Source organism: Pelophylax lessonae, assembly GCF_965119305.1.
Source record: "Pelophylax lessonae genome assembly, chromosome: 1".
NCBI lineage: Eukaryota > Metazoa > Chordata > Amphibia > Anura > Ranidae > Pelophylax > Pelophylax lessonae.
The window spans coordinates 636,077,615-636,092,389 of record NC_138768.1 but is presented as its reverse complement, the minus strand read 5'-3'; the positions used below and the strand labels follow the sequence as shown (position 1 = coordinate 636,092,389).

General features: G+C 41.6%; 1 protein-coding gene across 3 annotated transcripts in view; it reads right to left on the bottom strand.

The window, feature by feature from the left end:
- INTU (inturned planar cell polarity protein) overlaps nt 1-14,775 on the bottom strand; it is a 177,554-nt gene that overhangs the window by 45,859 nt on the left and 116,920 nt on the right. For 2 of the 3 annotated variants that reach the window (XM_082266659.1, XM_082266657.1), the window contains exon 5: nt 1,725-1,843. In XM_082266659.1, the coding sequence (XP_082122785.1) occupies nt 1,725-1,843 (119 nt within the window). The remainder of the gene's footprint in view (nt 1-1,724; nt 1,844-14,775) is intronic. The other variant, XM_082266658.1, reaches the window with a different exon arrangement.

Sequence of the window (14,775 nt, the reverse complement as noted above, 5' to 3'; positions counted from 1 at the left end):
GCACTCTACTGAATGTACACTAAGCTGTGCATGCGCAGTTCAGTGTGCATTCCGGGCAGATTTCATAATGACTGACTCCTATGCACACCGGCCAATCGAGTAGACGAAAACCCAGCACCAGAACGTAGCCCAGGTGAGTATTTTCAGTTTAGTTAGGATTTTAATTATTTGCTTCCTGGATAATATTCTTCCATGCAGATTGAAAAAATGTAATATGTGTAATATATGATTAGGGACAAATATGTTATCAATTGGTATTACTTACACATGTAAACCCAAACCTTTATTTTCACCTGGTGATCCTGTGAACAACACACTTTGTCTCTTCAGGTCTACACTGGTTAAGGTCACAGGAAGCAACAAGGATACTGCATTTCTGCAAGATCAACATATAGTGAACTTGGTGTTGAGTTATTCACTTTAAGGTCATCACAGAGGACAAGGGGGCACTCTTTACATCTAGAGGAAAAGAGATTTCGTCTCCAAATACGGAAAGGTTTCTTCACCATAAGAGCTGTGACAATGTGGAATAGACTCCATCCAGAGGTGGTTCTGGCTAGCTCACTAGATTGCTTTAAAAAAGGCCTGGATTCTTTCCTAGCTGCTGTAGCAAATTGGATCATGCTTTGCTGGGATTTTTTCGCCTTCCTCATGATCAACTGCGGGTATAGGATTGTGCATATGGGTTTGTATGGTTGGGTTTTCTTTACTGTTTTTTTTTTTTTTTTATTGGTTGAGCAAGAGATGGACTTGTGTCTTTTTTCAACCTAACTATGTTAACTATGTATTTTCTCTGCTAGGAGAAAAATGATTTTAACATGAAAAGGTAAAAACGAATGCTGCCACCACATCTAAGGAGAGGTAAGATGCCAATAGAACACGTATCTTTTTGGGTTTAGCTCAACTCCAGGAACTCTAAAAGTTCTCCCTTGCAGTGAGGGCACAGGTTATTCTGTTCAGCCCAGCAGGCTAAAAAAAAAAAAAAAATGTGACGTTACTACAGCAATCTTCCTGCTATGCAGTTGCGTTGTCTCCTGCCAGAACACACCAGTTAGCATTCTCTGCAATTGGCGAAAAGCGCTGATCAGATGCTGGTTTTCCAAGATGCCAGTTAGGCTGAGATGCCAGTTAGGCTGGCTTCTGTCAGACAGGCTGATGTACACAGAGGCTGAATGTATGCCAGTTTTGGTTTAACCAAGTGTTATTCGGCATATGTGCACCAGGCTAGAAGCAAAGTACACTTGTTTTGCTGAATCAAAACACAAAGCTACTAACAGAGTTCCCTTTAACACATGGCAGTGTAACAGCACTTAACAGATGTATTAAAGCTGAAGTTTAGTGTGGGTTTTTGAATTTTTTGAGATATAGCACCAAACACATTAGTTATGTTTAATTGTGTGTATTTCATTACCTGCACACAACTGCTTCTGGTAAAAATGTTTCCTGCAGTGGTTTACTTTTATACATGTTCTGTACATTATTGTAGTCTTTTGCACACAATTATTTCATAAGCTGCAGTGGTGCGATTTTTCATTTTGTTTCATTTCAATGAAATAGACAAGACTAGTATACAATCAAAAAAACAGCCTGACCAGGAACAGGTTCAAGCTGTTGCATGAAGGGGTCAGAAAGTGTGGCCCATTTGTGTTCTCTTTTCTGAGCCTAGGCAGCCATAAAACACCAAGAACAATGATTCAGATTGCTTAGCGTGGACTGTAAATTACCTAACAATACGGGATCCAGCCACATTTTGTAGCATATCACTCAGTGTCAGAAATAATCCTCTTATACTCTTCAGCTTCTGTGATGCTTCGGATATAGGGTACTGATAGAAAATTTCCTGCTGTAAAATGAACATCAATTAGCACATTAAAGTATAAAATACTGCAGCACTCCCATCTTCAGTAAATGGGATTTTAAATGAGTTTTTAATCACACAAACAAATATGCATTGTATTAGGGTATGCACATACACGTTTTTTTCCCCCCTGTTATACATTTGTGATGATCTCCTTTTACTGATCTATGAATACTAGTTGCCTGGCTATCTCTGCATCGATAATTCTTAAGTCACCCAGAAAAGGTATGCAGAGTAGAAAGTAGTCAGACATCAGGCTGCTCGGAGATGGCTGGCAACATGTGTGATGACACCACCACATACACATGCACAGTGGTGTCGGAACGCCACTTTAGGCATCATCTTTTTCTATACGTACAGAGCCACAATCATTGGCTCATACAGGCACCATGGATCAGTGGGCTCCTTGGGACTATATGGCATCACTGGATGAGCATAGGAATAAAGTCCCTGGGTGGATTACACACTTTGGTGAGCGGTTTTACCCCTCTTTTTGTGGCGGATAAGGTACTTGTTACATCAGACATACATCTATACTTTTGTCCTTTGAATCTTTTGCCAACGGGGGCATAACTTATGAAGGATTATGCAGCATATATTGAATACGTCCCATTAATAGATTATAACCTGAGCTATAGCAATCCAATTCTAGTATTTTAATTTGATTTTGAGGGCCAGCTTTTTGATGTCTACCCAATGTGGAGAGTAGAGGTGTAGAAGGCATTTACTTGGCCCAATATTAATACAATAATGACTTCTATAGTACGGTGGATGGGTCAATTGTTTTAGTAAGTTTACATTCCCTTATAATATCTCCCCCTGCATTTTTTTGTTAAAGAATTATAATGATTTTAAAGGAGCAAGACCCACGAAGATAATACTGTTACTCTTTATAGCTATCCAGGCAATTTCCTATTCCTCATTTTTTCATTCCTCCTTTTTTTTTGACTCTGTCTCTTACATTGGCTAGAGAAGCTATTCTAGATGTATTCTTTTTTCATGGCAAATATGCAAAGACTTTCCAGCATTTGCAGGAGACACACGACAGTAATTCCTTCCTGAAGGAGCAGGCCTTAACCGGCGAAAAGCGTAAAAGTTTTCTGCGTGTCAGGATTCCATGGGCGAACACTATATTTGGGGCAATATATCTTGTCATTTGGTGTAATGTCATACTATGATTGTCAATCTGTAATATGCCAAAATGTAGTACACCACTTTTGCGTGCTTTCTTGCTATCAAGAATACGGGGCTATTTTAAAGACCAAACTATTTTTATGGAAAATTTTGAATAAAGCTTAATAATTTTTATGCATTTTTTGATGTAGTTCCTTTAAAATCCTACATTAGCAGCTCTTTGTTAAGGATTTTTAGTTTGACATGTATTGATTCTAAAGAATGTGGTACCAGTAAGTTCATTTCACAGTTGAGGGAGACATCGCTTTTGCTCCCTCTCTCCCATCCCAATCCTTTCTTTTATGAGCCAATATGAGTATACAGAAATCCTGATCTGTATACTTCCAGCTAGAACCGACATTATTAAAACCAATTCTAACTTGCTGTTAGGTTGCTCTTTTGGCCTTACTACTCTTACTAGCCTAGAACCAGTATGCATATCGGGAAATCCAGAGGTCTTTATTTACATGCGAATTCCTGGTCAGGAACTACTGACAAAAAAGAGGACCAACAGCATGTAAAACTCTGAGAGGAGACGGTGCACTGAGTGATATTAACATTTAGGGCAGTATGCTCCAGGGATGAATGCCTGTATCGCAGACTTCGAACCATTTGGTGCCCCTCCCAGCTGCACCAACTTTTAGCCTTTCAGTATCTCAGGCTGCAGCAGTGGGACTTGCCTTCTGCCTACGCGAAAACCCTGAAATCTCATGCACAGGGGCTAAACGCCCAGTGTGCATGAGGCCTTGGGGTTAGTATGAATAAAATACTTTGTAACAACTATTCAGGTCAGGAAATCATGCATTAAAATTACTTGGTTAAAGTGGCAATTACTTTGGCAACTAAGCTGGACCTAGTGTTGCTGAACACACATGCAGATAATCTTCCTCCCAAAGCAACTGCCCCAGTTGTAAGCCAACTTACTAACATACCACATTAAAAGCTCCAAATTCTTAAGGAAATAAAACCAAACCCCTCTTGTTTTACGGTTTCATTTTTAACTGATTAAACACATTGTTTATCTATAGAGGAAAAAAAATTGAACTGTACAATACCATAATGTGGTGGAAACTGATGCTATTCTCTATAGCTTCAAGAATGAAAGCACTTCATGGGACAGAAGCAATATTTTAATTCTGTATTCCCAGCAATAATCAGCATCTCCTATAAAGAACTGAAACCTAGATATAACTTTACTTTTCATTTTGACATGTCTGCTGTAATTACCTTAATATTAACAAAATAAACCCTGCAATTGTGGATGGTTTCAAATCCAAACTGTTTTTTCCCAGTATGTCTGCTAGGGCACCAACGTGGCTTGGACTAAAACCGTGAAAATTCAAACCAGATCTTGACACTTCAAAGAGATGGCCTTACCACTGGATTAGTTCTATAGACTATTCTGTGCGTTCAGCATAAAACCAGGCTCCACTGAGCCACTGATGTTTGAAATTAAAATAACATTAAACATAGTGGCACATGTTCATAATCAAAGCCTCATATTCACTACCAGAAATCTTTTATTTAGCAGCAAACACAGGCCAACAGTCTCGACTTTTAAGAAGCTTTTTAGAACAGAAACCATTCAAGTTTTTTCTTAGCATGTGCAGTGCCCTGCAACATCTCATCATCACCAATACCAGTGTAGTGACAAGTGTGCAAATACATTTGTATATATTACTGTCACCAGGGCCGCTGATAGGGCAGTACAACCAGCCCTGTTGTACCGGGCCCGGTCCTATCAGCAACACTGTGGGGCCCGGGCAGCATTACAGTTTTTTGCTGCATTCAATAAAAAAATAAAAAAAACTGGCTTGCTAAACTTCTATCCCGCTCCTACTTGTTTATGGAGCGGGGTTATACCATTTTCTTGGGCTCCTTTAGGTCAACAGAGGGGCCCAGGTGCGCACAGAAAAGGGACTATTTCTTCATTTTCGGGGGTGCATGTACACAATGCTGCCCTGCTACTCCCTGCAGTCCCAGCCGGCGGAGTGATACTTTGATTCTCCACCCAGTGCCCGCCTCCAGTTCTCACTTGCTAAGATGTGAGGAGGCTGACAGGAAGCATCTGAAGATCGTGGCTGCTCTGGACACAGTGAGTGAATAATAGAGCACAGAATCCTCACTGAGTCCTCCTGTGTATCTCCCAGCACAGCAGGTTATTTAGCATGTCATTAGCATTACAACAATCATCACAGGCAGCAGAGTAAGCTGATGCTTTAACATGGCTCTGTGTCACATGGCTGCTGAGGGTGCTAACTTTGTATAGCTATGCTGGGTTATAGTCTGTAACACTCAGTACAGCCATAAGTACAGCCATAAGTTAACACAGTCAGCAAGCAGCCATGTGACATAGAGCCATGATAGAGCACAAGCTTACTGTGCTGCCTGTGATGATTTCTGATGATTTTTGTAATGCTAATGATCATAAGACCGTGAGATGCTTCATTACACTTCAGTTGGGGGAGCAGTAAACGTGCAGTGGAGCTGCATTTTTACCACCCCAAACCAATCCCCTTTAACCACTTCCTGTCCATCGACGTATCAGTACGTCACTAGATTGGAAAGGTAATATTTGGGTTATCACTGCAGCAATGATGGAGAGATCATTTGTTAGCCCCAGAAATTCTGCACAAAGTAAATGTAATCCTAGTAGCTAAGAAGCCCCTGGATTACTTTTACAGGCAGTGGAAGGGTGTCCCACCCCTGCCTTTAAGATGTGACTAATAGCATTCGATTCCTGTGACACAGTGAGAGGGATAGATGGCGTTCCGCCCACTGTGTGATGTCAGAAACCCGAAGCGACAAGGATTTTGCTTCCGGTTTCGGTCTGAGGTAAACAAGCCATTACCGGCTTGAACAAGCATCTGATCAAATCCATCTTGGTTTAATCGGATGCTTTGGAGGCCAGAGGACAGATATGGGGTCATCTCTCAAAAAAGAGGACCTGTTATGGCCCATGCTATCACAACGGATGATTTTTATTCCTTGTAAAAGCAAAAAAAGAAAGAAAAAAAAAATTAAAGATACAGAGTGATTTTTTTTTACATTTCTAATGTAAATACAATTAAAAATAAATAAAAAATACAATTAAAAATTAAACTGCCCCTGCTCTTTGGTGCTTAGGCGCAATTGCAAACGCACACATTGGCCCTGCACGCATGTGTAAACCGCAACAAACCTGCATTTTGTTTCCAGACGGGATCAGGGGCGGGGACAGGGGTGGGGTCAAGGGCGTGGTTGGAGGGGCCCCGTCTGGTAGGCTGTACGGGGCCCCATAATTTCTAACAGCAGCCCTGACTGTCACAAGAGGAGGGAAAGTCAGTAAAATGTGCATCTTGAAGAGGTCCACAAGAGATTCTACTCTATTAAGCCACAGAAAGGCCTTGCTAATAAATGGTTAACCATAACCTCATTAACTATTAAATGTGACAAAAGGTCGAAAAGTTTAAGGGGCCGAATACTTTCGCAAGGCACTGTACATGACAAAAACGAGGGGTTGAGTTAGATTGGGTTCTGGCTTTGAAATCTGCTGTGCTGAGATGCAGCAGTGGCTAGGGAAATGTATACTATAGATATTAGGGCTGCTGAATATAATCACCGAATCGATGCATCGCGATGCGACCCTTCGCGATTCTGCATCGATTCGCGGGGGTTGAATAATCGATTACCTAATGACGTCACTTCCGGGGGACGGGGACAGAAGTGACATGGCGGCACTGGCCGGGCTTGTGGGATACAGAGCTCCTCCTCGCGGCACGGGAGAGGAGAGGAGGAGAGCGGAGCTATCAGTGCTCTCTCTGACCCCGGGATACACACGGCACGCCCACTTAGCACGCTGCTGCCCGACCGCCTGCTCCGACAGCCCGGCCGCCCGAAGTCGCGGCCCTTCCAGCTCAGAACACTTCTGGTAGCGGTGCGGTTCTCGGCAGACAGCCTGAGTTGACCGCAGGGGAGCGAGGAGGCCCTGCTTTCCCCGCCTGTACCGTGCACTGCACTAGTCCGAGCTCCAAATTCCCGACATGAGGCTCATCACCCAGGACCTGTCCGAGCCCTACTCCATACACCTACCGCTACTTCATCCACAACTGGCTGCAGCTCTGCTTCCTGGTAAGTCGGGGCACTACAGGGCCCAGCATTACTCCTTACCAGGGCCTGTTATACTACAGACTCTGTAGTCCCCCTAGTTGTTGTATAACAGGCCCTGGTAAGGAGGAATGCTGGGCTCTGTAGCTCCCCTAGTTGTAGTACAGTAGGCCCTGGTAAGGAGGAATGCTGGGCTCTGTAGTCCCCCTAGTTGTAGTATAACAGGCCCTGGTAAGGAGGAATGCTGGGCTCTGTAGCTCTGTACAGAGCCAAGCATTCCTCCTTACCAGAGCCTGTTATACTACAACTAGGGGGACTACAGAGCCCAGCATTCCTCCTTACCAGAGCCTTCTATACTACAACTAGGGGGACTACAGAGCCCAGCATTCCTCCTTACCAGGGCCTACGGTACTACAACTAGCATCAGGTAACTCTTCTAACCTGATGTGGCCTGCTCTAAAGGGGGATCTATGGCGACCCTGCACTTAAGGGGATGATCCCCTTTAGAGCAGGGTCCCCATAGATCCCCCTTTAGAGCTCAGTTCCCCTGGATCCCCTTTAGGACGGGCCCAGGCTCCCCATAGATCTCCTTTAGAGCAGGGTCCCCATAGATCCCCCTTTAGAGAAGGGTCCCCATAGATCTGCCTTTAGAGCAGGGTCACCATAGATCCCCCTTTAGAAAAGGGTCCCCATAGTAATCGTGATGCATCGCGGAATCGAATCGTATCGAATCGCGACCCTAATAATCGTTATCGCATCGAATCGTGAGGTAAGTGAAGATGCGCAGCCCTAATAGATATCAAAACTGAACAGCCAACAGTGACATAACCCCTTCATCAACCAGCCTGTTCTAGCACAACTTATCTTGGAGCAAGGTTCATACATGCTATAGCCCTTAGCTGTATAAATGAAAGATGTGAAGTATGCAAATAGCTGAACTGCCTCTGTGGTGACAAGCCTTTCTTAAAAATATGATAGGTGCTGCCATTACTAACCTCTATCTGAAAATGCTAGCTGCCTGGCTGGTATATTGGTCTTTTTACATTGATATGGATTCACCAACAAGAAAAACGTAAGTATATCAAAAGGGATTAAAGAAAGAAAAATCAGATGTCCTTATTTACATACTTGCTATGGGCCAGACTAAAGACACTGTCCTTACACCCTTCAGTTAAGCAACAATCTTCCTATGAGACAACATAGCCCATTTAACTTTTGTTGTATGTAATCTCACTCTCAAGGCCTACCTTGTCTATGACCATGTGATAAGCCTGAGACTTTTACTAGCGGCCACCATCATGAATATGAAGTCAGGATCCTCAGCAGACTTCGAGCAGTTACTCAAGTGATGCTTTGTTGCATTCCCCTGCATCTTTCTATGGCCTCTTTCACACGGCCGCTCCGTATGTCCGTATATCACCCCATCCGTTTGCGGGTGATATACGGACATAATGCATGTCAATTGGATTGTGGATGACATCCGATTTGCGTCCTTTCAGTTCTGTTCCGTTTTTTGGAACGGAACAGAACCCTATTTTTCTTCCTTTTAAAAAACGGAACGGATGCAAAATCGGATGTCAGCGGTGTCATCCGCTGACATCCGCAATCCCCATAGTTATACATTTTGTTTGTATATCATCCGCAAATGGATGGGATGATATGCGGACATACGGAGCAGATGACACAAGTGTCATCCGTGTCTGTGAAAAAAAAAAAAAGTGCCGGAGCGGAGGAAAAAAGCGGAGAGGCCGTGTGAAAGAGGCCTATATCATTTACGTGTGTGGACTTACAGGACAGCTTCTGGTGCATTTACTTGCTAACTTTCTGCAGTAATGTTACAAAAAAAAAAGGAACATCACTGCACTATGTAGTGATTAAAGCTGCTGCTGGAGATAAGGGCAGGAGAAGAGGGAAGGAGAGGGAAAAAAGCAAGGGGGAAAGGGAAAAGTGATCGCTTACCTAGAAAATTTTAATAATGACAGATGTCCCACCGGTGGAAAATGGACAAAAGGTTAAAGCCCCTAAAGTTGTAGGGTGTTGTAGATCCAATAGAATTTCTAGGTAGAGATTTAAATCAGGAGAACTCTCCCCTCTGAATATTCCCTATAGGGTGTAGTATGCATATCCTCCTATGTGATCTACTGAGTCAAACAAAATAGGCATGGAAGGAAGTTTCTTTACCTGTATCGTATGTGGCTTCTGTTCCGGTCTGGGTGGCAGCCTGCAATTGTTGCTTACAGGTGTCCTACATATATATGGGATAAGTCCATCAGGGGAAGAGTGTTCTCGGAGGCCGCTGCCATATCCCCCAGGCCCAAAACCTGAACTGGTCAGGATGGCTCGGGAAGAGGGGCGGGCTCATCTTCCCATGTCATGTACATAATGTTTTTTCTACATCACTTTTTCCATCCACTTAACTTTCTATTAATATGCTTGGATACAGCACTCTGAACAGCCAGCTTCTTTAACAATGAACTTTTGTGACTTATCCTCCTTGTGGAGAGTGCCAATGACTGTGTTCTGAACAACTGTCAAGTCAGATGATTGTGTAACCTACTGAACCAGACAGAGATAAATTTAAATGCACAGGGAACCTTTAGGCCTCATGCACATTGGATGTTTTTACAGCTGGCATTTTCGGCTTCAGGCATTTTTTTCTGCAACCAGTTATGTTATCTAATTTGTGCATGCACACATAGGCTTATTAGCATTTTTTGGCAGGGGCGTTTTATGGCTGGAACCCCCCCCCCCAGGAACTAGCTGAAAAACGTGGCTATTCGTACCTTATGAGCGTTTTGAGCCATTAGCTTTTGTGGGAGTATAGTATTTCTTAATAAATAAATGAAAAAACGCTACTGGAAAAACGCTAATGCTACTGGTGTTTTTTATAACGTCCAGTGTACATGAGGCCTTAACTGTTTTGAGTTAATTTGCTGATGAGAGTGTGATACCACGAGTCAACAATATTGAACTTTTTCACAATATTCTAGTTTTCTGAGATACTGAAATTTGGGTTTTCTTTAGCTGTAAACCTTAATCATCAAAACTAAAATAAATAAATGCTTGAAATATATCACTTCTGTGTAAAATGAATCTATAATATTAGAGTTTTACTTTTTGAATTAAATTACTGAAATAAAATTTTTGATGTGCTAATTTTTTGAGATGCAACTGTATGTCAGAATACTACGTTTTCCCGGGCCAATTTGGTCACTAAATCATCCACTGTGAAGGCCCAAAGGCCCCTGGATCTGACAAAAACCTGTCCAGTTTACTGTTAAATCTTGATGTCAGAAGATTCACATTTGGTGTTCCCCTCCTGTGACAAAAGATGTGAAACACCTCAGGATGGAAAGCTCATTCCCATGGCTCTAAATGCCAATAACTGAGAAAAATCACCTGCCAATTTTCCACACCCAGGATGTGGACAGCGGACAGGGCCGGGACTTCTGCTTTCCTCAGAGCTGTGAGACTTCTGGTGCCTCCTCGATGGTTGATGTAAACCATAGCTGTGGCATTGTTAAAATGTTTTCTTGTCATGTGTCATCACAGAGGAGTTTTTCTCAAGCAGGCAGGCCGTTGAGTTGCAAGTCTAGATTAAAACTGGGTATATTTCACTGCTTTGAAGGAGGCTACCATTAGACCAAAGACCCTCATGTATGCACAATGAGAACAAAGAGACGAAAGTTTGTTCTGAGGCAGAAAGGTTCTGGACGAACTTGTGTCCGGTGTCAGGCCCAGGTATTCCAATCTGTGAGATCATTCAAGCAAGAAACTTCTGTAGGTTGAGGATGCAACCAATGTTCTACAGAACTTACACTATTCATTGGATGGTAGCTGACAGTGCCAAGGAAGACTGATCCCTAAACAGAGTACAGTTCAGGTACCCCACAATGTGGATCATAGCCAAAACCAGAGAAAGTACCTTTGTGAAAACCCAGGGGGACCGTGGACAGACCAACAAACTGGTATTATAAAGTCCAAATTGCCGTGCTAGAATTTCATACAATTGTGTCAATCTTAGTAAATAATAATCCCAAAATATACACAAAAGTCTAGATTGGTGGCAATTGTGAGAAAAAAAATCTTGATAGCCAGATATTCCAAACACCAAAGTGGCCCACCACCTTGAATGTACAGAGCTGTTACCATAACATAGAGTCACATGAGCTTGTATATCAATGTGTCATCAGTAAGGGAACATAGACCACCTCTAGGTCTCCATATTTAATCACCAAAACAGCTCATCCAAAGCAGCAAAAGAGAATTGAAAAGAGAATATAAAAAAAAGAGTCAGAAATACTAACAGTGTAAAACTATTTTACTTTAAAGTACTAAATCACTCACATGGTTAGAAAATTACAAGCGCTTATCTGTAAAAATTTGGTACCGAGAATCCGACCAGTCACTTGCTCGTTATGTCACGAGTGACATCATTGAGACCTAGGCCATACTCAGGAGGATAGCAGAATGTGTTTTGTGTTATAACTCAAAGTATGCCCATGCTGTGTTTGCAAAATATCTTCTTAACCGCTTAAGGACCGCCCGCCACAGATTTACTGCAGCAGGCAGGCCCCCCTGCGCGGACTGATGTAGCTCTAGGCCGGTCGTGTGCCTGCAGCTAGGGGGCACACTGCCGCCCCCACTCGGCAGTAGGGACTCCAATGCGCAGGGCCGGCAGCTCCGATTGCCGCCGGGCACCCGCGATTGTTCCCTGCTGAGTGAGAAGGACGGTCAGCTGCTGTAAACACAGCTGATTGTTGTTCTCTCTGGAATGATCATCCTTCTATATAGGATCACAGGTCTCTGATCATTTCAAAAGCCCAACCCCCATACAGTTAGAAACACTCCCTTAGGCTTACATTTAACCCCTTGATCACCCACGGTGTTAACCCCTTCCCTGCCAGTGTCATTATTACAGTAACAATGCATATTTCTAGCACTGATTACTGTAGTAATGTCACTGGTTCCCACAAAAGTGTCAAAAACGTTAGTTAGGGGTCCGATCTGTCCACCGCAACGTTGCAGTCCCGCTAAAAAAAAAAAAAAACCCCAATAAAAATGACATAAATCTTTACCATAGTTAGTAGACGCGATAAATTTTGCACAAATCAATCAAAATACGCTTATTGTGTTTTTTTTTTTTTTTTTTACCAGAAATATGTAGCAGAAAACAAATTGGCATAACATGCTAAAAATTTTTTATTTTAAAATTTTTTTTTGGGGGGGGGGGGGGAATGTTATATAGCAGAACGTGAAAAAAAAAAATTCTCAGAATTTTTGTGTATATTGCAAAAAATTAAAAATTGCAGAGGTGATCAAATATCACCAAAAGAAAGCTCTATTTGTGGGAAAAAAAGGACATAAATTTTATTTAGGTACAGCGTCGCACGACCGCGCAATTGTCCGTTAAAGTAACGCAGTACCGAATTGCAAAAAATGGCCTGGTCATTAAGGGGGCAAATCCTTCCGGTCTAGAAGTGGTTAAAATTGACAAATTTGTAAAAAAATAAAATACATTTAAATTTTCTTCCTGCATTTTTCAAATTCTCATGCCAAACAATAAAGTATTCAAAAGACTCAATGTGCATCTTAAAAAATACATTGGAGTGTTTGCTTTCCAGAGAGAGAAAGAAAATAGATAACTTCCATAGTAAGAAAGCTTTGCTCATGAGGTCCATCACCTAAGGACACTGGCAAAAAAGCTGCAGGGATATTTCCCTACCCCATCGACCCTCAGTTTCTTGCTAGTGTTTAATCACCTGAAGGTAGCTGCATCAATACCCAGTCGTAAGGACTTCATGCCTGTATCCTGTACTGCAGGATCAGGAAGTGTACAGTATGTTAAAACAGGATGCAATTTCTAGCCATTAACAGTTTCAAACAAATTAATTTATGGCAAAGCAATAGGCATTATTTTTAGTAAAGAAATTCTATACTTAGAAAAACGTGACTTCTTTTGCCTTTCTTCTACCGAATCATGGCTCCTCTATAAATAAAAGGGACAAGCACCACTTTGAATCCCTCTGGGCTTCACAACTAAGAGTTAGTAGAACTTCTTTATATTACCATCACAGCTCTGCCAAGAATGCAAGGAAAATCTCAGTTCAAATAGAAGCAGTGATCCCTTCTCCCAATTATTAGTTGTATTGCCAAAGCTGATTCTTCCAGTATAATTAAATTAGCCTTTCGATTTCACCTTTCACATTCAGATCAATGGGGCCACATTACATCAGACTTCTAAAGTAGAAAGTTTCCCCCTCAAACAACTGGATGAAGAAAAGTTTTCTTCAAGTAAACTGCTAGAATTAAGTTCATAGGTAATATCATTTCAGTCTCTGTAAATGAACACAGGCTTATTCAATATACAATGGAAAGAGCAAATCTCTAAAGGCAAACTGCAGAAACACATAGCAACCATAAAAATTCACCAAAGTTATATGTTATAAAAAGGATTCAAGCTGGCTGCTGCACTTTATGCATTACTCTTTGAATTTTTTTAAGGGGTAATTTCTAAAATGTAAATAATAAATCTTCTTGAAAGACACAATGCCCAAATCAGGGAAGTGACAGTACCTATAGATAACAACCCCCCTGAGCCCTAGCAAACTAAAGGGCCGTACACACTTGACGAAAATTGGATGAAATATCCTCAGATTTTTCTCTATCTTCTCAGCGTTCATAACCGTTTTTAGTTGACAGTGCATAAATGTTCACAAAATTTCTTGTCCAATTTTTCTTTTTTTTGGCACATTTGTTCCTAGACTTCCGTGTTGTCAGCAAATTCAGATCATGCGTGGTCTTTCGTATCCTATTTTTTACGGACATACTGCATACGCATTAAACGAAAATCGGTCTTCTGGGGACAGACGAAAAAAATTTTGGTGTTTGTCCCTCCGTTTTTTTTCGTTCAAAATGTCGGCATCGGCTGCTGAAAGTTGTGTACACACTAGGGCAAAAATCAGACGGGAATTTTTTGCCGATCTTCTACTAGTGTGTACCCCACTTAAGTGAGGCTTCTAGATATTTTTAGAGACCTTTTCTCTATTTTTTTTGCCCAGCTGCAAACCCCTAGTTCTGTTATCTGCAAGGTTTGTTTTCTATATAAGATTAACGAACGTCACCCCCGTGCTGTGTATATACCTTTAAATTTTTTAAAGAAAAAAACTGTTGCTGCTGTCCATCACACAGTGAATTAAAAAAAAAAAAAAGAAAAACATGCACCACAGCGCAAAAACAGTGTAAATGCTAAAACTATGTGCATATACCAATTATAGTGCCAGGTGTCATTCTAATAAAAAAGGGCTTAACTGTGAAAATGTGTGAACCCCTAAAAAATACCAACACCTGGAAATAATCAATACAAACAATGTGAATTCTGGAAATAACAAAATTTTCAAAGAAAATAGTCAATTTTTCCAACATTCAAGTGTCCAGTGAAAGTCCGTGGAAAATGATCAAATTGGAGTGCTTCTGTGCCTGAAGTGCCGTGCTGTTCAGTGTTTGTATTGATTATTTACAGGTGTTGGTTTTTTTTTTAGGGCTTCACACATTTTCACATTTAAGCTTTAAAACTTTTTTATTAGAGAGATACACCTGGCACCGTTATTGGTATATGCACACATAGTTATAGCATAATGAAAGTATATTCATCACTG